General features: G+C 36.5%; 1 protein-coding gene across 3 annotated transcripts in view; it reads right to left on the reverse strand.

Annotated features, from left to right (window-relative positions):
• Positions 1 to 4,531: 4,531 nt before the first annotated feature.
• Positions 4,532 to 23,900, reverse strand: part of FNIP1 (folliculin interacting protein 1) — a 127,496-nt gene continuing 108,127 nt past the window's right edge. For all 3 annotated transcript variants that reach the window (XM_006072648.3, XM_006072647.3, XM_044947860.1), the window contains 5 exons: positions 20,863 to 22,273; positions 19,857 to 20,025; positions 13,120 to 13,317; positions 9,184 to 9,299; positions 4,532 to 7,262 (listed from right to left, as the gene is read on the reverse strand). In XM_006072648.3, coding sequence (XP_006072710.2) covers positions 7,184 to 7,262; positions 9,184 to 9,299; positions 13,120 to 13,317; positions 19,857 to 20,025; positions 20,863 to 22,273 — 1,973 coding nt within the window. In that variant the 3' untranslated portion in view covers positions 4,532 to 7,183. The remainder of the gene's footprint in view (positions 7,263 to 9,183; positions 9,300 to 13,119; positions 13,318 to 19,856; positions 20,026 to 20,862; positions 22,274 to 23,900) is intronic.

The following is a 23,900-nucleotide window of genomic DNA, read 5'->3' on the forward strand; positions in this document are numbered from 1 at the left end:
GCCGCACTAAGTCACACACTTTTCCTTGGAGTGACATAATCATGTCCTTTCCACTGAATACAGCTTAGTATTTTTTTTTACAGTACTTTATGGTTCACAAAGTAACTCTGATTTAAGATTATGACGTTGTTCCCATTAATTTTTTAATGACATGGTAAGAAAATTTTAGAGTAACAAAAGGGAAAAGAGAGTTCAGGCTGCAACATCACCATTTCAGGGATCCAGTAATGATGGCTGATGGTAAGGAGCTTTGTTTTCCGTTGGTCATTCAGCTTGCCCAAACTTGGAAGTTTACAACATAATATTAGCACATTTCTTTTTTGAGTAGAGGGCAAAAACTTTACCACGGAAGTTATGGCTCAGCCACTCAGAATTTTCAGTTGGTCACAAATAATTGCAATAACCCAGTTTCGTCATTTTTGTGTGTGTATATTCTCTCAAAAATCTTACTAAGGTCACAAAGGTTACCCCATTTTTCAAGCATGTTTCCAAAGCCACACCAGTATTTTGAAAAGAGGGAAAAGAAATTAAAAGTATGACAACCATGAGCTTGGACTTTTAAGGGCAAACATCTATATTTGTATCTAATAGGCCATTTCTAGTTAAATAACTTGGTTATTTATTTCTGAACTTCAGTTTTCTTACCTGTAAAATGGGACTAGTAAAAGAACTACTGCTTTGGAATTTTCTGAGGATTACATACATAGACTTCCCTGGTGGCTCAGACGGTAAAGCCTCTGACTACAATGTGGGAGACCAGGGTTCAGTCCCTGGGTTGTGAAGATCTCCCGGAGAAGGAAATGGCAACCCACTCTTGCCTAAAAAATCCCATGGACAAAGGAACCTGGTAGGCACAGTCCATGGGGTCGCAGAGTCGGACACGACTGAGCAACTATACTTTCTTTCTACATACATGAGATAATTTACGTGAAAAATCTGCACAATCCAAGCACTCTTTTATTATTTCTATTACTTTACCTCTAGGAAGTGATTTCTCTAAAGCATAAATTCAAATTTGAAGAACTGGATAGGGTTTTTTTCATCTGCTGTTTTTTTTCACCAGAACTATTCAGAAACACATTTAAGTATTCATGAAGATGTGGAGCAACAGGAACTCGCACAAACTGCCAGTTAAGCATATATTGGGAAACCACTTAGAAAAAAGAAGTTATCTAGTAAAGCTGAAATTTAACATAACCTTTGACAGCAAGCCCACTCCTTGATGTTTGTCCTAAAGAACACCCAGAAAAGATGAACAAAAATGGTCATTGTTCATATTAGCCAAAAATCAAATAATCCACTTGTCCATCAACTATAGAATGGGTAAGTTGCTAATATATTCCTTCAGTGGAATACCACCCACATAGCACAAGAATGAATCTCCAACATAATGCTGACAGGAAAAAAAAAAAAAAAAGCAAAATATGGAGTAATCACTATACAAAGTTCAAACACAAGCAAATCTGAAGAATAACACTTAGGGATGCGTACAAAGAAGTAAAACTATAGAGAGAAGAGCAAGGAAATGTTCATGAAAGTCAGGTTGGAAGTCACAAAATGAGAAGGCAGAGTATTACAATCAGGATAGGGCATATGGAGATTGGGGGGGGGGGGGCAGGGATTCTGGGTTACTGAAAAGGATTTACTTCTTGATCTAAGTGACAGTTACAATAGTGTATATTTATTCATCTTATACTTGACAAGGAAAATGAATTAAGTCTACAAAAATACTTAATATAGACTTTATTGTGATAAGACAGCAACAGTAAAAACAGTATATTAATATCTATAGTAACTACACACAGCTAAATTTGAGCATATTTTCAAAGTCTATGTTGTTCTTTACCATCCTGTATTATGCTTTGGTATGCTAAAAAAAAAAGTGAAGAGACAGGTGAGAGCTCTAATAACTATTTTCAGAGAAAAGCCAACCTCCAGGACAGGATTCACCAGTATTAACATACATCTGAAAGGAAAAAATAATGGTTCTTAAATTCTAGGTGGTTAAATCTTTAAAGATGGTTAAATATTGCTTCCCTGGTGTCTTAGTAGTAAGGAATGCGCCTGCCAATGCAGGAGATGGAAGGTTCAATCTGTGGATTCAAAAGATCCCCTGGAGAAGGAAATGGCCACCCACTCCAGTAGTCTTGCCTGGAAAAATCCCATGGACAGAGGAGCCTGGCAGGTTACACTCCATGGGGTCGCAAAAGAGTCAGACACAACTTGGCATGGACAGAGGAGCCTGGCAGGCTACAATCGATGGGGTTGCAAAAGAGTCAGACACAACTTTGCTATGAAACAAAAACAAATCTTTAAAAAAAGAAAGGGTAGCTTAACTCTTTACCCAATCTTAACATTTACTGATTTATTCCTGGTACCCAGATCTGTGTCTATCACACAACAGGTGTTCAATCAGTACCTGCTAAATGAATAGAACTATCTAAGGACTAAGTGATTAAGATTTTGCTGTTAGAAAGATAGAAACTTGATTGCTCTCCTATGGAAAAGATATATGTCTGGCTAGGCAACTACTCTATTATGTAAAAATGAATGCATACACAATCATATTATCATCTTTGCAGAACAACAGCAGACCAGCAGAAAGAAGTTTAGAGCACTGGTTTTAATAGCACCTCAAATGGTATAAGGAAGTGAGATTTGGGGTTGCTGGGAGACTGAGTCACTACTACTGGGAGAAAAAGAGCACTTGCTGGCCTAAATCCAGAAGGTCACTTTCTATCACTGAATAAGAATCTTTGAGGGTGGGGTCTAGAAATACTTTCCAAGCACTATCTAGATGTTTCTCATATGAAACCAGGTTTGAAAACTAAATTAACTCAGGTTCTGGTTAGTCAGACCCATCTTAATTCCAACAGTGAAAGATACTGACTTCTGAGTGCTGAACCAAATGTGTGACACAAAAATGGCATCGAAAGTTTCTTGAGGATATAATAGTATCTCCCTTATATTTACATGACATGTCAACAGTGTTATTCCCTTTCAGAAAATTTAGGTAACACTGCTTTTATCAATAATCTTACTTTGAGTGCTGGGGTGAATATAAAGACATGTTTTGGGACTCTCCTTGATACAATGGTTACTTGGAAAGGAAGTCATCTCAAACCTCTTCAACTTAATATCCTCCTTAGAGTAAATACACATGTATCTATGGGAGGTCTAGTCAGATAGTGTTAACCTGGGCAGAGAGCTGTGTGCAACCCGATAAAGGAATCAGTCTAGGCTCACACTTTTATGAAAAGAGGAGTTCCTTTTAAAGGAAAGGTTATGCGAGGACAAAGTCCTGGGGTCTGGGCAAGAAAGGAGCCTCTGACCTGAGCATATGTTTTAGGACCAAAAGTTCTCCTGAAAAAAAAAAAAAATGGATAGAAATTTCATCCACTTAAAAATCTGTTTAAAATTTCTTTTAAAACTTTAAAAATCTTTGAAAAAATCTTTTGGGATTACCAGTATTTTCTTTCTTTAGGGAAGTTTAGAACAAACAGAGTCAAGTCCACAGTCTGAACTATAAAGCAACAACAGGAAGCACTACACTCTCCGACTTCCCTCTTTTCTATCTGCCTAAATCCTTCTCACTCAGAGTTACAATTCCCCAGCCCCCAGTGCACCTTCAGCTCATGTTTGGTTCCACTTGCCATCCCACCCCTACCTCCTACAATGGCAAAGACAAAAGAAATCTCAGATAGCTTTACAACGCATTTGTCACCACATCCTAGTTGGAAGCATTCTGGTCTGAGATAGGACTTTAAAGTAAGTAGTGATTTGAATTGGGCTTCCCTGGTGGCTCAGAGGTTAAAGCATCTGCCTGCGGAGACCTGGGTTCGATCCCTGGGTCAGGAAGATTCCCCAGGTTTACATGGCTTCTAGATTTTAAATAATTTTCAGTTGCTTTCATAAAAGCAATTGTTTCCAATTCGTTGTTTCCAATTCATCAATTCAAAAAGTTGTTTCCAATTCATCATCATGAAGATTAGGTTAAATATAAGAATATAGCATATTTTTTGGTTACTATATTTTAACTCAAAAGAATGTATGTTAAATTCTGCCCACAATAAAACAGGTAGGGGCTGTACAGGAAAGGCTGGACAGATTACCTAGCAACCATGCTGTGTGTGCACAAAGTCACCTCAGTCATATCCGACTCGTTGCAACCCCATCAGGCTCCTCTGTCCGTGGGGATTCTCCAGGCAAGGATACTGGAGTGGGTTGCCATGCCCTCCTCCACCTAGCAACATACCAACATTACTGAGCATTTGGAGTGTGCCATCAAGCATTGAGATTAATTCTTGATATTCATTATTTCATTTGATTCTTACCACCTCATAAAGTAGATTCAACTAAATTACCAATACAGAAATTTTGGATTAGAGAAGGACAAACTTAGAGGACATTATGAACAAGGTCCCTGCCTATAGGTGTCACACTTGGGAAAAGAATCCAGATGGGCTGGCAACAAGAGTCCACAATGTTACATATACCTTATTAAATGTGAAAAAAAGACCAACATCATCCATCAAATTGACATGTGTATTTATTGCACAAATATCCCCTAGAACTGGGAGGTTATTATAATACAGGCGTACATTTGAGAAATGTATACAGAACAAGAAACACGTATTTACATTTTACATCTCCCACCATCTAAATAACTTAGAGAAAGCAAAACAATCTCATAAGACATCTAGCAGAAGTAGGCATTGTGTAAAATCTGTTTGTTTTTTTTAAAGTGATCATCCCCAGTGTATGCCAACTGCAACAAAATGAAATCTGTGCTACTATGTTTATTGCACTTAACATTTTCAAACTCAAAATTAAGACACATTAATAGAAACCAGGAATATTTAAAATCAAAACAATTAGTTTATATACAGGAAAAATTAGTTTTAAATCTATAATGTAAAAGATTCCTTTTTCATTTCCTGCTGCAACGAACAGGTTTTTAAAATGTGTACTACATATCTGTCTGTACCATAAGAAGTTGAAAAATTGTTTTGAAAAGGCCAAAATTCTTTTCACATTCATCATAATGACCATACTTCAAAGAAGTAGCAGTTCATTCCTTGGGCTTTGTGTAATGAAAGAATAACTATAACAAACAGAGCAAAAATTACAGGATGGTAAATTGTAAAACTCAGGAATCCTTACAGGATTAATGACTCTATACAAAGCTTAGTTTTAAGAATTACAGTAGCATGAGCCATCCATTTGTTGAAAACCAGATTTCCAAAATGGTAATTTATTACAGATTTCAAATAGACAAGACTGTGAATAGTTTGATGATTAAAAAATAAGACACAAAAACAAGACATTGTCTACCTGCTACGCATCCTGAACTATGATGAGAAAAAATGTAAGTGGCCCACATACGATCTTTTCCATATTCTCAATTCAGAAAAAGAGATTGATTCATAAAATTCCAAACAACAGATCAGAGAATTTCTTTAATGAATAGACTAAAAAAAACTATGCCAATGAAAATATATCCACAAACACTCTTTGACAGCAAGTCGCCCATGGGAGACTCAGGCACTAAACCAGCTGAGAGGATACAGGGGCCAAACTGCCTGCAGGCACACCAACTTCAGGTTCACATTCCATTAAAATAACCATTTCATCTCAGTCTAGCTGGAGATGAGAACAAGGTAAAATGTGACCCAATGCTATAAATTCGAGGTCAGAAACTAAATAAACCACAGAAATTTCCTTAATTACTGAAAATTTAAATAGCAAGAATGGATGCATTATACACAAAACATACTTAGTAACAGAATAAGCAAGTGGTTTTCAGTTTTAAGCTAATCATCTGATTATGAGGAAAATAGTTCATGAAAGCAGAAACCAGTTTCACTTCTTACATTAAGAGCATCTTAGACCAGATAAGTAAAGGATAAACTATTAATATAATGTAGTATTTCAAGTAAACTGAGGTAGTAGAGCATATTGAAAACTTTATCTACCCATCTTTCTATTTACATTACTTACAAGAGTTTGGTTCCATATTAGCCTTTCTCACAAACAACCCTCCCCAGTATATACAAAAACAGTTACAACTGAAAAGTTGAAATCTTTGAAAAAATATTAGCTATTGGAAAGGGAGGAGCTATTAGAGAAAAGAAAATTTTAAGAATTAATGAGTTTTGTTAGTGTAAATTGAATATTATGAAGCAGTGAACAAATATTCAGTTCCTATGGGTTCAAGAAGGGCTTGATACCGAAAACCAAGGGCCTCGGCTACCTGAGCACTTTTAAAGAAAATAGTATTATTTCTGCCAATGCTTTGGTGCAATTTTTAATCCCAATTTTAATTTATTAAATTAGATGCAAATATGTAAATATTAACATTTATAAGAATTAGCTTATACTTATAAACAAAACAAATAGTATAAAGTAGAATTCTTATTTTGGGAATCTACATTCCTCAACCTTAAAAAAAGATTGGCTTTACTTATAGTTTAGGGTGTGTGAAACAGAAAAATCACCAGAAAATAATATTTCAACACTATATACAATTACTACTAGTTGAAAATATATCTTTAAAAAGGCATGTTTACCAATCTTGTATTTCTACCTCTGGTTTTTTAAAAAATAGATACATATGTACACTTGGGTGGATAACATAACACAAATTTATACACTTTATTCTGAGTTTATTTTAATTAAAAGTTGTTTAAAATATTGAGAAATACTTAGAAATTAGGTATTTTGAATTGAAAAACAAACAAAACCAAATAATCACAACTCGACAGATCTCTGTACCTTACCAACAAAGAAAACTAGTGAAATGACTATTTCTGGGCCATTTAGTGAGATATCTGTTGCTACTTATGAGCTGTGGCAAGACTGTAGTGATCATAATCAAATTCTTCAATGTTACTCATTTTACAGAAACTTCTAAGTTACAATGTGGCGTCTTCAAATGCTTTTCCCCAAAACGCTCTTTTTAGTTTCACTTGGTTAAAAATCTACCACCATCCAAAGTCCAATTAAAATGAAAAAGTCATCCAATGGTGACATGATATGCACAGCAATACAGAATACCAAGGTGACTGACTCATTCAGATGAAAGTCTGACAGAGAAAAAAAAATTGCCATAAATGCATGTTGTGACTGCTTCCTTGGTTTCTACTTAACTTTTCAGTGAAGTTAACTTCCAACAGCCTTTATGTTAAAGTAGTATCTGAGCAACATATGGGGAGTGAGTGCTCGCTACAGCAGCCAAGAGAGGAAGATCACTGGATTCAATCCTGAAATTAAAAAAAAAAAAAAAAAAATCTCAGTTCAGGTTTTCTATACCCAGTACCTAAGTCCTACAGGCAAAAGACAGCTACCTGTAAGATCGCTATACATCTCCAATCAAGGACACTGGCCACCATGGCCAAAATGAAAAGGGGAAGAGAGCTCAAGATAATGAAAATAAGAAATTTTTCCATAAGTAAAAACCATAACCAAAGATTTTTTTTAAAAGGAAACCTCTGAAATGCAACAGAAACGAAGTCTTAAATGTAGAAAACCATCTCGGTGATCTGCTGATGGGCCATGCATCAGGGCAAGTGATGATGTCTAAGAAATACTATATAATAACAGAATGATAGTATGCAGCCCTATTGTTCTGGATACAAGTGTTTCTATAGTAAGATTCACTGGAAAGAAGTAATGGAAGCCTCTTAAAAATACAATCTACCACAAATAATGTACAGGAAAAGAAAACTGGCCAATAAATATCAAAATAAGTTATGCAGACTCACTCATGGTTAGAGAATAAATCTGAATAAAATCAGATTTCATTTTTCAGCAAGGAGCTTAGCAAAAATTAAAAAGTTTGGTAATAAAAGTAGTAGGAAGAGTGTGCTTCCCACTATTTGTGGGAATTTATTCTGGTACTTTCTAAATAGAATTTACTACTGCTTGTCAAAATAAATACCAACATCTATCAATAATTTAATACACATATCCTTTAATTAAAAACTTCTACTTCAAATAATGTATCCTATATACTTTAAAGAATTATACTGATTCCAGCACTGATCTGTAACAGCAAACTACTGAAAATAATCTAAACACCATATAATGGAATGCAATATAGCCTTTAAAAATGATATAGACCAGTATGTGCGGTATGTGCTTAAATGAACAAACATTCAAGATTCATTAAAAGGCAAGTTGCACAATGGCAAACAGAGTATAAACTAATTTGCATTTTTAACCCTACACATTTAAAAATTCTATAAGAAACAATTCATTAACTGTGTTTGGATGAAAACAGAAATTGTGGAAAAGATGATACAACTTACTTTTCACTTTATGCCAAAATGCATGTACACTGTATATACATTACCTTAAAAATTAGTTTAAACTTTTAAAAAATAAAAAGCTTCACACACAGAGAATCATTTCCAATCTGGATGCTAAGGAATAACATTAATGAAAGAATTTAATCTGGTTTCAGACATACAGTAGTAACTCAATATTGGCTGTTTCTCCCTTCATAAAAGCTAAAACTAGACAAAAGTTCTAGCTTGTTTTAATTTATTCAACCAGCATTTCAAGAAATAATTCATGCACCTGTGCATGCACACACACACACACACACACACGAAAAGTGGCCATAGAACACAGGGAAAGTGACCACAGAACATAATGAAAGGGGCTATACTATGACTCCCGCCAAATTCCTCTTTGTCCTTCAGTTAGCATTTTACATAACTGGCTTCTTCCCAGGAATAATTGCAGAGTATTAAGATATAATACATAAAAAATGGAGAAGGAGCAATAAATATGTAGATAATATACCACCATCCACAGAGGGCCATTACTTCTTCAATCAGTTCATCTGGATGACAGGGCAAATGATGGGAATGATGAGTTTATAATGTTTAATAAATAAAAATGAATATTCAATTTTTCTAATGCAAAAATTTATATTTTAATTCATTTCTATTAAACTATATTCTCAATCTAGTGAACTGCCCAGGGACAGTGCCTTTCACATCAGTCCAAGACAAGGTTCTGCTTTTATATTGTAGAGCACAATCCAGATGATAATACTGTACAGGTTCTAACAAGACAACAATTTAAAAAGAAAAAGGCAATTCTGATGAATGTTCCTTGCCTAAATAAAGACAGTGCAATGAAAAAGCAAAGCCAGAGAAGAAATCAGGAACATACCCTAGAACCACTCCTAGCTCCTTGACATGAACACGCATCTGCCCCCTCAGGTACTCAGACAGCATTTTGCTCTTGAAGTACAGCTCCTGTAACCGATCTTCAAGATGCATTACACACTGCAGATAGGAGGGAACCAAGAATGAGGTCAGAAAACGCACAACTCAAAGTAATGGCAAATTCCAAAGCATTATACTTTGACAATTCTACTTAGCCATTCCAACATAATCTAAAATTTGGAGCATATTTTTAAAGCATGCAATTTTAGCTAAAGGAATGTAAACTCACTAGCTTGTATCAAAGATTTAGATTCTACAGAGCTATTTTTTAATGTGGTAAATTACATATAATATAACCATTTTACATATGAGTCACCATTTTAACTATACAACTGAGAGGCATTAAGTACATTCAAAAGGTTATGCAACTTATCACCACCATCCATATCCAGAAGTTTGAAAAATAAGTTTTTATTCCAAATTTGATAACTATAACACTCTTATAAATTAATATACTTCAAATGTATTTACATTAGAAGGCTGCATTCTCCTATGGAAAGCAAAAGAAAAAAATTTCCAGCAGCTCATAGAGAATGCTCTATAGGCTTCACTAGAAGAAATGTTTCTAGGCTGGAATATTAAAAACTAAAACATAAACATTTTGTTTCTTGGCAATTAACTTGCACAAGTCACTTAAATAAGTGTCTTTTTATGTGAATTGTTGATATATATATATGAGGAAAAAGCATGAGGTGTAGGTGCTAAAATCCTAAATTCTTGCAGAATATTTCTCTGGTATGAAAACTGGCTGCTGTTAAAAGTCCTAATAAAAACACATTTTCTTTTTCTTCAGAAACAAAAACTGAATAGATTTCTTGGCACACATTCTTTTGTGGTGTATTTTTGGTAGTATTAATATAATGCTCATGTAGACTGAAAATGCCTTATGTGAAAAAGAAAATATCTATAAAACATATGTTAATAATAGGATTCATACACAAAAACTTACCATATTATCTACTGTTAGGCACACAATTCAATGTTATTAAGTATATTCACAATGTTGTACACCATCATCACTATCCATTTCCAAAACATTATCCCAAACGGAAACTCTACACCCAGTATACAATAACCCTTTATGCCCTCCTTCCCCCCACTCCTAGTAACCTGTCTATTCTGTTTCTATGAACATCCCTATTCCAGACAACTTATGTAACTGGGACCACACAATATCTGTCCTTTTCTATTTTGCTTATTTCACTTAGCATAACATACCAACCCTGCTGTATCATGTATCAGAATTTTCTTCCTCTTTATAGCTGAAATATTCCATTCTATGTATTACACATCCTTTATTGGTGGACAAAATGTTTCCAATTTTGTCTATTGCAAGTAATACTGCTGTGAAAAACAGGGAACAACTGTTCAGTCCCTGCTTTCATTTATTTTGATTATAAATATAGAAGCATACCTGCTGGACCACATGACACTTAATACAATGTTAAACTTTCTGAGGAACTGCCAAACTGTTTCCACACCAGCCACACCATTTTACATTCCCACCAGCAATGCGTAAGGGTTCTGATTTCTCTGTATTCAATATTTGTTATTTTGGGGGTTTATTTGATCAAAACCATCCTTATGGGTGTGAAATGGTATCTCAATGTGATTTTGGTTTTCACTTTCCTAATAACTGATGGATGTTGAATATCTTCTCATGTGTTGATTGGCTATTTGTGTTTTTTCTTTAGAGAAGTGTCTACTCAGGTCCTTTGCCTATTTTTTGAGTTGTTTATTTGCTGAGCTGTAGGAGTTCTCTATGTATTCTGGATATCAATCTCTTTTCAGATGTATGATTAGTAAATATTTTCTCCTGTCCTGTCAGTTGTCTTTTCCCTCTGTTGATACACAAAAGTTTTTAGCTCGATGAAGTCCCAATTTATCTCCTTTTCCTTTACTGTCTGTCCTTTTGATGCCATGTCCAAGGAATCACTGCTAACTCCAGTATCATGAAGATTATCCCCTATATTTTCTTTAGAGAGTTTTATGGTTTAATATTTAAATTTAGTTTTTTGGGTTTTTTTTAAGTTTAGATTTAAGTTAAAGTCCATTTTTGTTAATGGAGTAAAGTAACGGTTCAACTTCATTCTTTTGCATGTGGATATCCAGTTTTCTCTAGGCCGAAATACTGGAGTGGGTAGCCTTTCCTTTCTCTAGGGACATGCACACATCCAGTTTTCTCAGTAGGATTTGCTGCAAAGACTCCTTTCCCCTTTGAATGGTCTTGGCTTCCTTGTCAAAAATCGATTGACCATATATGTTAGGGTTTATTTGGGGGATACTATAATCAATTGGTCTATATGTCTGTCCTTATGATACTACCACACTGTTTTGATTACTGTCCCTTTATATAAAGTTTTAAAATTAGGAGGAGTAAGTCCCCCAGCTTCATTCTTAGTGCTATCATCTTAATAATACTAAGTCTTCCAAACAATGTGAAATGACTTTCACTTATTTACGTCTTTAATTTCTATCAGAGATGTTTTGTAGTTTTCAATGTAGAAGTCTTTTGCCTCCTTGGTGAAATATACTCCTAAGTAATTTATTCTTTTAATGCTACTGTAATTGCTTTCTTCTTTTCTTCTTCAAGACTGTTCATTCCTAGCATATCTGAATGCAACTATCTTTGCATGCTGAATTTATCTTACATCTTTGCTAAATTCATTTATTAACTCTATCAGGGTTTTTTGGTGGAATCTTAGTTTCCTATGTATAAGATCATATCTGCAAACAGAGATAGTTTTATTTCTTTTTTTCCAAGTAGGATATCTTTTGCTTCTTTTCTTGCCTAACTGCTCTGGTTATGACTTTCCAATACTATGTTGAAAAAAAGTGGTGAAGGTGAACAACCACATCCTCTCCCTGTTCTTAAGGGTAAAACTTTTATTAGTCTTTAATCACTGAGTATAACACCAGCTCTAGGTCTATCATATATAGCTTTTGTCTTGTTGATCTACAAAGGTCTTTAACTATGCTGTATTACAGTTCTCCTAACCAAAAAAGGAAAGAATCTTGAAATCTTCGAAATGGCATCTTCAGAAAAAGGTTACCAGTGTTATAAAAAAGGATCATCCAGGGACTTCCCTGGTGGTTCAGTGGCTAGACTCCACACTCCCAGTACAGGGACCCTGGGTTCAATTCCTGGTCAGGGAACTAAATCCCAAATACTGCAACTAAGACTTGGCACAGCCAAATAAATAAAGAAATACTTAATTTAAAAATTAAAAAAAAAAAAAAAAAAACAATCATCCCAAGTCCTAATATGAAAATGAGGCTACACAATGCACTGGCATTCTGCACAGAGCTTAGGGCTTGTTACATGTCATTACTTCACATAATACTAAACCAGGTACTGCAGAAATCATATAGACTATATAGACAAGTACATGTACATATCCCTTTCTGTCTTAGCTTGAGTTGCAACAACAAAGTACCACAGACTCAATGGCTTAAATAACAGATAATTATTTTCTCACAGCTCTGGAAACTGGGAGTCTGAGATCAGGGTGCCTGCATGGCTGAGTTTTAGTGAAACTCTCTTTCTGGCTAGCAGATGGCTCCCTTCTCCCTGTGTCCTCACACAGTAGAGCAAATGGAATCGCTCTCTTCCTCTTCTTATAAGGCCACTAATCGCATAATGAGAGTCCCACTCTCATAACCTAATCTAACCCTAATTATTTCTCAAAGGCCATCACACTGCAGAGTATGGCTTCAACATATTGATTTTAGAGGAATACAAACATTGAGTCCATAACACCTTCTTTCAGGAAAATAATAATGAAGATAACAGTAGTATTCAGTGTAGGCACATGAATAACAATAGGGTTAAGTTAGCTATCACAGTGTCCACAGTAATTCAAGCCTTACACATACTTACAAAATTTGGAGACAGGTTATGTTTATAAAGCTGAAGAGTGGAATGAAGCAGATTGGAAACAAGACTGGAAACCAACACTTCCTTTCCCAATTTATTATCTGTCATTCGTCTCTGGCTACTGGCCACTTGAACAGTCCATTTATCCATATCTGCTATAATACAGACAGCTTCTGCTATTGGTTCATCCAATACTGGATGCTGGAAAAAAAGGAAAAAGAAAAATAAATCATCTTAAAAAAAGAAAAGTTTTCAAAGATAATGTTAATGGGATGGGCAAGGAAGAGGTACTAGACAAAAACAAAACAAAGAAATATGAAACTTCTGAGAGTTACAGCCAAAGAATCCTTGATGGTGAAGAAAGTAGCTCAATAACAAATACCCTGAGATATCTTAGAGAAATCATAATACATTCATTACCAGAATTTTGTATCCTTTAATCCAGAACTTGAATTTTACCAGTGTTTTGATCATTCATTCAACAGATTTACTAAGTGCCAACTATGTGCCAGGCAACTGAAAGAAAATGCTTTTACTTCGAAAGAGCTAAATATTTTAAAAATAGGAAGGAAATAAATTCGTATGAAAGGTCAATGATAAGATTCTGTGCTAACTATCCCATCCAGTCAGGCATTAATTTCTTTGAGCACCTCAGAGGCTATCCCTTGATTATCTCTTCCTGGCTATGTGTGCTAGGAATATATATATATATCCAGAGTATAGATACAGCAGTTAAAAAGGAGACAAATCAACATATACGAACATGCTTCTCAGAATACTTGGTTAAATGGGTGGGAGAAAAGTCACTACCCGCAGCTTCCCAGGTAGTATAGTAGTAAAGAATCCACCTGCCAAGCAAGGTAGGAGACACAAAAGATGAGGGTTTAATCCCTAGGTTGGGAAGATCCCCTGGAAGAGGCAAGGGCAACCCACTCCAGTATTCCTGCCTGGAAAATTCTACAGACAGAGGAGCCTGGTGGGCTACAACGGAGTTGCAAAGAATCAGACACAATTGAGCATGTGCATGCACACGCACACACTATATCCCAGTTATGTTCTTAAAAATTCAGATCTTTATCTAAATGAAAATGTACAGAAAAAAGAAAATACTCAAATCAAACTGTTTATTATAAAGTTTTCTGTGAAGAAATACGAAATATTAAGAGTATAGAGAATCTTCACTTTTTGCTTTGTATATCTTTATACTGCTTAAATTTGTATCAGAAGCATTCACCTAAATGATATTTTAATTAAAAAATTTAAGAAATAGAGAGAAAAACATTTTTAGCTCACATATATGGATAAAAGAACCACAGGCATCTGCCTGTGCCCTTGGGTTCCCATGGTTTACCCACAAAGAATTAAGTACATAATACCACCATAAATAAGAGATGCTCAATACATCTTTTTGTATTCAGAAAGGAAAGGCTTTCTTAACCATTGGCCATATGAATTAACATACTGGCAGTAAGACTGAAATATAAACTACAACCTGAAATACTTAAACCCAATGGCCTTTCTCCTTTATAACTTTCACTGTTAACTAAAATTTCATAGCAAGAATGCAACAAGTTTACTCCAGGAAAAACCCAAGTTTGGCACCCACCCCACCGAGGGATATCTCCTGGTTCAGAATAAAGTTTTTTGCTTGATGCTAAGGAAACAAAGAGAAGGGAGCTCACAGTCCTATGAGGGAGATAAAAAGAAATACATATGCAGCTATGAAAATACTTGTGTAACAAATTAAACAGTCACCAAGTGCTGAGGTACCAGAGGAGGGCAATAGTGGGTTCTGTATGACTGGGAGTTACACAGTAGAAGGAGCACAAGGATATGTCACTGAAGCATGAATAGCATTCCTAATGAAAAATGGAAGAGGATTATAGATAATTCTATAAAGGGGAATACCATGAAAAGACTCAAAAAGAGAAGTAGATGCATGTAACCAAATTTGTGGAAAATGATACTGAGAAATGGGAAACAAAAGAATGCAAAGGAGGAGGCTGGAAAGCTAACACTGTGAAGACTTCCCATAGAACTCTAAATTCTATATTTATTTTTATAAATGGTAGTTAAATATTTCTTATTCACCTCTTACCAAGGATATAATACTTTTCATCAACTTCAATACCAAAACATAATTTTGGAAATGGTATATACATGTAAAGAGGTAAGGTAAGAAACAAGAAAAGAGTGAATATATATTCAATGTAACTATTTTTGTTCTTATAAAAGAAAAATACGGTGGGAGATAGAATTAAATAATTTAAGTGGAAAACAAGCTGTTAAAGGAAGATACTTCTTGCAAAAGCAGAGGGCATCTTCAGGAGATGAGAATTACAATGGAAGTCCATCTACTAGCCTCACAAGGAAATGCCTAAATAGGTAATGAGGAAACAGCTATGAAATAAACATATCTCTTTTTAAAAAGCTTAAAAACCACTTCAGAAATTCACTTTATAGCTCCTCAATCAAAAGTCACATGGCTAAGATTTTAAAAGCTATTTTTTTTGGTACGATAAAGGAAAATGAGCCCACATCAGTAGTTTCCCAAGAAGTGTTAGTTTCTCAGTCATGTCCAACTCTTTGCAACCCCATGGACTCTACAGGCTCCTCTGTCATGGAATTCTCCAGGCAAGAATACTGGAATGGGTTGCCATGCCCTTCTCCAGGGGATCATCCTGACCCCAGGATCGAACCCAGGTCTCCTGCACTGCAGGCAGATTCTTTACCCTCTGAGCCACCAGGGAAGCCCAGTTTCTCAAGAAAGAAGGGCCTAAAACCCAAGTCTGAGACTACAACTGATCCAAATCAAACTCACTTACAGTTCAGTTCAATCGCTGAGTCGTGTCTGACTCTGCCACCCTACGGACTGTGGCACACCAGGCTCCCCTATCCATCACCAACTCCCGTAGCTTGCACAAACTCATGGTGATGCCATCCAACCAACTCATCCTCTGTCATCTGCTTCTCCTGCTGCTTTCAATCTTTCCCAGCATCATGGTCTTTTACAATGAGTCAGTTCTTCACATCAGGTGGCCAAAGTACTGGAGTTTCAGCTTCAGCATCAGTTCCTCCGTTGAATATTCGGGATTGATTTCCTTTAGGATTTCCTTTAGGATAGACTAGTTTGATCTCCTTGCAGTCCAAGGGACTCTTCTCAAGAGTCTTCTCCAACACCACAATTTAAAAGCATCATTCTTTAGCGCTCAGCTTTCTTTATGGTCCAACTCTCACATCCATACTAGACTACTAGAAAAACCATAGCTTTGACTATACGGACCTTTGCCAGTAAAGTAATGTCTCTGCTTTTGAATATGCTGTCTAGGTTTGTCATCATTTTTCTTAAAAGGAGCAAGTGTCTTTTAATTTCATGACTGCAGTCACCATCTGCAGTGAGTTTGGAGTCCAAAAAAATAAAAATAAAGACTGTCACAGTTTCCACTGTTTCCCCATCTATTTGCCATGAAGTGATGGGACCAGATGCCATGATCTTAGTTTTCTGAATGCTGAGTTTTAATAAAGCCAGCTTCTTCACTCTCCTCTTTCACTTTAATCAAGACGCTCTTTAGTTCCTCTTCACTTTCTGCCATAAGGGTGGTGTCATCTGCATATCTGAGGTTATTGATATTTCTCCCAGCAATCCTGATTCTAGCTTGTGCTTCATCCAGTCTGGCATGGATGTACTCTGCTTAGAGTTAAATAAGCAAGGTGATAATATATAGCCTTGATGTATTCCTTTCTCAACTTGGAACCTGTCAGTTGTTCCATGTCCAGTTCTAACTGCTGCTTTTTGACCTGTATACGGGTTTCACAGGAGGCAGGCCAGGTGGTCTTGTATTCTCACCTCTAAGAATTTTCCTCTGTTTGTTATGATCCACACAGTCAAAGGCTTCAGCATAGTCAATGAAGCAGATGATTTTCTGAATTCTCTTGCTTTTTCTATGATCCAACAGATGGTAGCAATTTGATCTCTGGTTCCTCTGCCTTTTCTAAATCCAGTTTGAACATCTGGAAGTTCTCAGTTCACACAGTGTTGAAGCGTACCTTGGAGAATTTTGAGCATTACTTTGCTAGCGTGTGAGATGAGTGCAATTGTGTGGTAATTTGAACATTCTTTGTCATTGCCTTTCTTTGGGTTGGGCTTCCCTAGTTGCTCAGCTGGTAAAGAATCCGCCTGCAATGTGGGAGACCTGGGTTTGATCCTGGATTGGGAAGAAGAAGGGAAAGGCTACCCACTCCAGTATTCTGGCCTGGAGAATTCCATGGACTATATAGTCAATGGGGTTGCAAAGAGTCAGACAAGACTGACTGAGTAACTTGCACTTTCTCTTCTTTGGAATTGCAATGAAAACTAACCTTTTCCAGTCCCATGGCCACTGCTGAGTTTTCCTAATTTGCTGGCATATTGAGTGCAGCACTTTCACAGCATCATCTTTTAGGATTTCATATATCTCAGCTGAAATTCCATTACCTCCACTAGCTTTGTTCATAGTGATGCTTCCTAAGGACAACCTGACTTCACAGTTCAGGATGCCTGGCTCTAGGTGAGTGATCACACAATCGTGCTTAGCTGAGTGATTAAGATCTTTTTTGTATAGTTCTTGCCACCTCTTATTAATATCATCCGCTTCTGTTAGGTCCATACCATTTCTGTCCTTTAGTGTGCCTGTCTCTGCATGATATGTTCCCTTGGTATCAATTTTTTGAAGAAATCTCTAGTCTTGCCCATTTTATTGTTTTCCTCTATTTGCACTGATCACTTACTTAGGAAGGCTTTCTTATCTCTCCTTGCTATTCTTTGGAAATTCTGCATTCAGATGGATGTATCTTTCCTCTTCTCCTTTGCCTTTTGCTTTTCTTCTTTTCTCAGCTATTTGTAAGGTCTCCTCAGAAAACCATTTTACCTTTTTGCATTTCTTCTTCCTGGGGATGGTTTTGATCACTACCTCCTGTACAGTGTTACATAGTTCTTCAAGCACTCTATCTATCAGATCTAATCCCTTGACTCTATGTGTCATTTACAGTGTAAATTCATGTTAGGAGTTGTTAAAGAAACAAGGGGGCAGTACCAGTGATTTATTCTGAAGCTGCTTCTTTTCACTCATGGATTATCATAAGCAATGTCCTAATCTGATAAAATTTCAAGTTAGTCAATTTCAGTCCTTTCCTTAACCATCAACTTCTGGAAAAAACAGCCTATACCCAAGAGGAACATATTCTTACTTGAGAATACATTTCCTATTTTGTGACCTGGAAGTATTTGAGGGTGGATACAAATACGTTCCTCAAAACTAGTCAGTTTTCTTCATTTATCCTTTTTTTTTTTTTTTTTTTTAAAGAGAGAGAACCCCAATATTTTAAAGGGAACACGTTTTAGGGACATTACAAACTGCTGTTCAAACTACCATTGTCTTTGGAGAAGAAAATACCAAACATGCAACAAGAACATGAAAATAGTTCTAAATTTAAAAATTGGTCAATATCTTCATTTCTGGGAATCTAGCCTATAGAAATAACCTTAAATTCATAAAATGCAGCAACAGTATCAATGTTATTTATAACAATAAAAGGAAGAAAAGTTGTTTTTTTAAATTTGAGCAATAAGAGACTGAAGAGCACAGAAATAAATCCATGTATATATGCTCAATTAATTTGACTAAGGACCCAAGAATAGTTTCTTCAATAAATGTTGCCTAAGAAACTGAACAGCCATACTGCAAAAGGATGAGACTGGACCACTACCTTACACCACACACAAAGTCAACTCATAGGCTAAATGAGTTCTATACACCATGACCAAATGGGATTTTTCCCCCTAGGAATACAAAGATTGGATTAACATCTAAAAATCAGTCAATGTAATCTATCACATTAAAAGAAAAACCCACATGATCATTTCAATAGATTCACAAAAGTATTTGACAAAACCCCACACTAGGTCATGATTTAAGGGGGCAGGGCACAGAAAACTCAAAACACTAGGAATAGAACTTTATCCAGCAGATAAAAGAGCATCATATAAGAATCCAACAGCTAACATTATTATGCTTAATAATTAAACGCTTGATGTCATTTCCCTAAGGAAAAGAACAAGATAGAGACGTCTACCATCAGCACTTCAATGCAACACTATACTAAACACTCTAGGCTATACTATCAGGCCAGGGGAAAAAAGAGGCATTGCAGACTGGAAAGGAAGATGGTAAAATGAAGCTGTATGTAGAAAATCTCAAAGAAGCCACACAAAGAACTATGAAAACTAATAAAAGAGCTCAGCAAAGCGTCAGGATACAACAATATATAAAAAATCAACTGTAATACTATATGCCAGAAATGAAAATTAATTCTATTCACACTTATGCATTTGCAATATTTTGATGTTATAAATAACTTGGTGATGAACACCTAAGAATACACATAGCATCTTCGGTATTTTCAGATTTCTAATTTGACAGATTCCTTTCACTTATTTTCAAGATGACAGGTAACCACATATAAAGTGATGGATTTAGAAAACAATTGTGTTCTGTCTGTGCATCCCTGTGTGTTCAGTCATGTTCAACTCTTTGCAACCACCAGGCTCCTCTGTCCATGGAGTTTTCCAGGCAAGAATACTGGAGTGGGTTGCCATTTCCTTCTCCAATTATACACTGAAGTGTGACCAATAAAAGGCAACTCTGGGTTCTACTGGTTAATAGTTTGTCTGAATAAATTTAAGAGCAGTGAAGGTCACTCACCTGCACAGCATGAGACAAATCTGACACCAGACACTGACGGAGCCTCTCATCATTCCCAATTCCTTGAAGAACAAAGTCAGGGACATAAGAAGAGCAATAGCCACCCAGCAAGGATCTCCCAAAGTTGGCGATGTTGGGCTGAACAGCACTCACTTCGATTAACTTCGACCTGGGAGAAAAGTTCCAAAAGAAAGCATATCTATTCAGTAATAAATATATTTTACAAACATACAAAAAAATTTGGACTCTACTAATCCACATTTCCAGTACCATCATTCTCTATAAAATATACTGAAAGTAAAATCATCCTTAAATAAAAACTGGCCTAAAAACAAACAAAAAAAAACACACTGGCTTAAGGGCTCAATGAGAACACAAAACACTCCTTCGTATCCAAAAAGGGTTTGATGGACAACTGTAATGAGATGAGCATGAATCTTTCACAACAGACTTTAGGAAGGCTATCCCTTGTGTATATGTAACACACCCTTAATACAATCAAATTACAGAAACCATCACCTAAGACCAAGTATAAATAATTCACAAACCCAAAGCTTGGTGTGTAACATTTCTCAGGTATGAATCTCTTCCTTGTATTCTTGACCGAGAGTATATGTTCTATGCTTTCCTCTTATCTGCAAACTGATTTCTAACAGCTATTTCCTACCTTCTCTCAGTGATTACCTCTCCCTAGTTGCCAGGCTCAGCACAGGTTCTCTCTGAGGAGCATAATTCTACCCTAAATGGCTTGAAAACTCCTAGACAGTAGCAATCTCCCATACACAAACATAACTTTTCTCTAATGTCTTCACAAAGCTTTTCCACAGTACCTATGAGTCTTAGCCTTTAATTCTTCTTGTAAGAGCACATCATAATCAAAGAAAATTTGTCTAGAACAATGATCTCTTCTTTTATATTAGCTACAACCAACTTTCAGAGACCAGTTAAACAAAAGAATGGTACATATTTTTAAAAGTTCTATGAAAGGTTAAAACTGCATACTCACCCAGGAAAAGGTATCTCATCTTCTTCTGCCCAATCCTCCTGCTCTCCTCCATAATAACTGTTTCCTTGTCTGGCTACATCTTGACCTGTATCTTCACTTTCACTGTCCCCAAGGGCACTATCTGAACTTTCATTTCTTGGAATGTCCCATTCAGCTCCCACAGCAATTTTTTTCTCTGAACTCTCTTTATCCCCATGGGGGACAAGAATGGAGAGTGTATCTCTTTGGTCTTGTTGAGGAAAACAGGTTTTACATGAATCTTGGTGAACTGTTGCTACACATTTGCAAAATTCATTGTTTGGTTTGCTATTTTTTGTACACAACCTTTTTGAAAACTCTAACATACAGCAGTGTTGTTTACTGTCTGTACTTGTTTTAAGTGGAATATCATCAATAGTCCTGGTTTCAATTGAATCATCATTAAAATATTCATCAAATAAACTCATGCTTTCTAGGTCTGAATGATTCCAGCAAGGGAGTTCACAGGGTTCTCCAGATACTATGTTCGGTATAGCAGACTCTTCAGATTTAGTTGTTTGTTTAGCTTCTTGATGCTGATCAACAGCCCCTCTTTCTTCTTTCGGTGATTTGGTGTGATGCCTGGTAATCTGATCCACTACTGCCTGACTCCGGAGTTCAGTATCTGAGTCAGGTGACATAGAATCCCCAATCAAGAAAGTAACCTTTGTCTGGGTTGCCTCACAAGAAAATGCAGCTGTCACAAGCTTATCTGGAGGTTTTTTTTCCACAACCATTCCTGCAGATCTCAACACTTTACCTGTGTGAGTACCTGAATCTAGCAACTCCTCATTCTGCCACGTTTCCTCTGCTGGGTCTAAGCCTGACTTTGACAATGCACATCTGTCTACTGGAGCAGATCCTGTGCAAACAACTGTTTCTAACTTGGTATCAAGGCAAGTTCTTGACTTATCTCTGTACTGTTTAACATCGGGAGCATTTTCTTCTTGGCAGTCCAGAGAAATCATCTGGCACTCATTTGAAATTCCAAGAAGCTCCTTAGAGCTGTTCTGAATATCTTCTCTCTCTTGTCGTGAAACATTCTCCGTATTTTGCCCGAGGAGTGGACGACTGCAATATTTACAGTTACAATTAGGAGTCCTTGTCTCTTCCGACTCTTTAAAGAGCAAACTGCTTTTGTTTCTATGCATTGTGATCAGCACATACTCAGATTCTTCTATTTCCCCTTTCTCCAAAGTGGTAGTAATTACTGTGCCTGGCATAACAATGGCTTCATCTTCTCCATTTTCTAAAAGATGGGTTTCTTGAAGTTCAGAGCATCTTATGAAATAAGTAAGAAAATAAAGCAGCCTCTGAACCATGTCTTGTCGTTTGCCAACTACCACGGTCCTTGCTAACCGTACAGGAGAGCCAATAGCGCCATATAAGTCTCCTGAAATAGAAAAATCAGTTAATGGACATATCCCCTACTTATACAGCTAAGCAGCCTATTTTCAATTAACAGAAACCTACTCTTATTATATGAGGCGTAGGTCAGGTTTTACTTTTGGCTCCTTCAGAGGTGAGTGATTATTCAGGAGTAGGATGAGATGAATGATCTTAACCAAAGAGAAAGGTGAATGGAGGGGCTTTCTACCTTCCCCCTGAAGCAGCTGCTGTGGTGCTGAAACCACAAGCAAACAGTCAGTTGTGAAAGTCACATTTACCAAGAACATGTTCCATGCCAGTCCCCTCGCAGAGTACAGCATCTGGGTGGACAAGTACTGACTAAAGTACTTATGTGCAAAAGCACATCTGCTGAGGACCAAGGAGAGGAAGACAGTAGAAGTGAAAATGAGCAAAGCTGAAGTAGTCACATCACATACTTAACTTTCCTTGATTGAAATTATATTCCTGAACCTCAACTGTTGCTGTCCTACTCAGGACCTCACATTAACTTCCATGTTTTTAAAAGTCCATTTTCCTTTCCATTCCATTCCCCAGAGAGCTGGATACTCACGACAGACTCAAAAGGGCAACATGTTCAGCTTTATGATTCATTTTCACCTCTGTATCGATACTATACATGAACAGCTATTACATTTAAAAAGGGGGGCTGCTAAGTCACTTCAGTCGTGTCCGACTCTGTGCGACCCCATAGATGGCAGCCCACCAGGCTTCCCCATCCCTGGGATTCTCAAGGCAAGAACACTGGAGTGGGTTGCCATTTCCTTCTCCAGTGCATGAAAGTGAAAAGTGAAAGTGAAGTTGCTCAGTCGTGTTCGACTCTTAGCGACCCCATGGACTGTAGCCCACCAAGCTCCTCCATCCATGGGATTTTCCAGGCAAGAGTACTGGAGTGGGTGCCATTGCCTTCTCCAAAAAAGGGGGGAGTGGAATTTAATTCAACTTTTGAAAAACCTCTATTTTTACTTTACAAGAATCTCATACTTTTTAAAGGAACGAACATAAACAGGTCTCAAATAATATACAGACTGTATTAACATGATACATTTTCTCCTCTAGCTAAGACACTGGCTCTAGCACCACGATGCCACTGTTCAAACTACTCCCAAGGTTTTGACTAACAAGCAAATAAATTTAAACTGCTTTGGCATGGTGAGTCTTTCATAACTGGTTCCACTTTACTTTTCCAAGTTTATCTTCTGATAATTACCTTTTCTCATCTTTATTCATCCAAAGTCCAAGTTAAAGCAGACTACTTCAACTGGACCTCTGAATGTCCTCAGCACTTTAACACCTAGACCCCTTTACTCATGCTATGTACTTTCACGTCCCTCTGTATCTCTGTCAGCCCAAAGCATCTTCCCTGGGACAAAAGTTAGCTTCTGTAACTGAACTCCCACCAAACTTTTAACTTCTTATAGCTCCTATCGTCCATATATATTTTACCTACAGTATAAGACTGTCATTTCTTAAAGACAGTCATCTTTATATCCTCCAATGCTCTTTGTACAGAGCCTTAGATATACTGTGCATTCAATAAACGACTGTGAAACTGAATACAGATTTGAAATGTTCAAATTTAAAAAAAAACTACTGAATTACTTGATTTGGAA

Source organism: Bubalus bubalis, chromosome 9 (assembly GCF_019923935.1).
Source record: "Bubalus bubalis isolate 160015118507 breed Murrah chromosome 9, NDDB_SH_1, whole genome shotgun sequence".
NCBI classification, from domain to species: domain Eukaryota; kingdom Metazoa; phylum Chordata; class Mammalia; order Artiodactyla; family Bovidae; genus Bubalus; species Bubalus bubalis.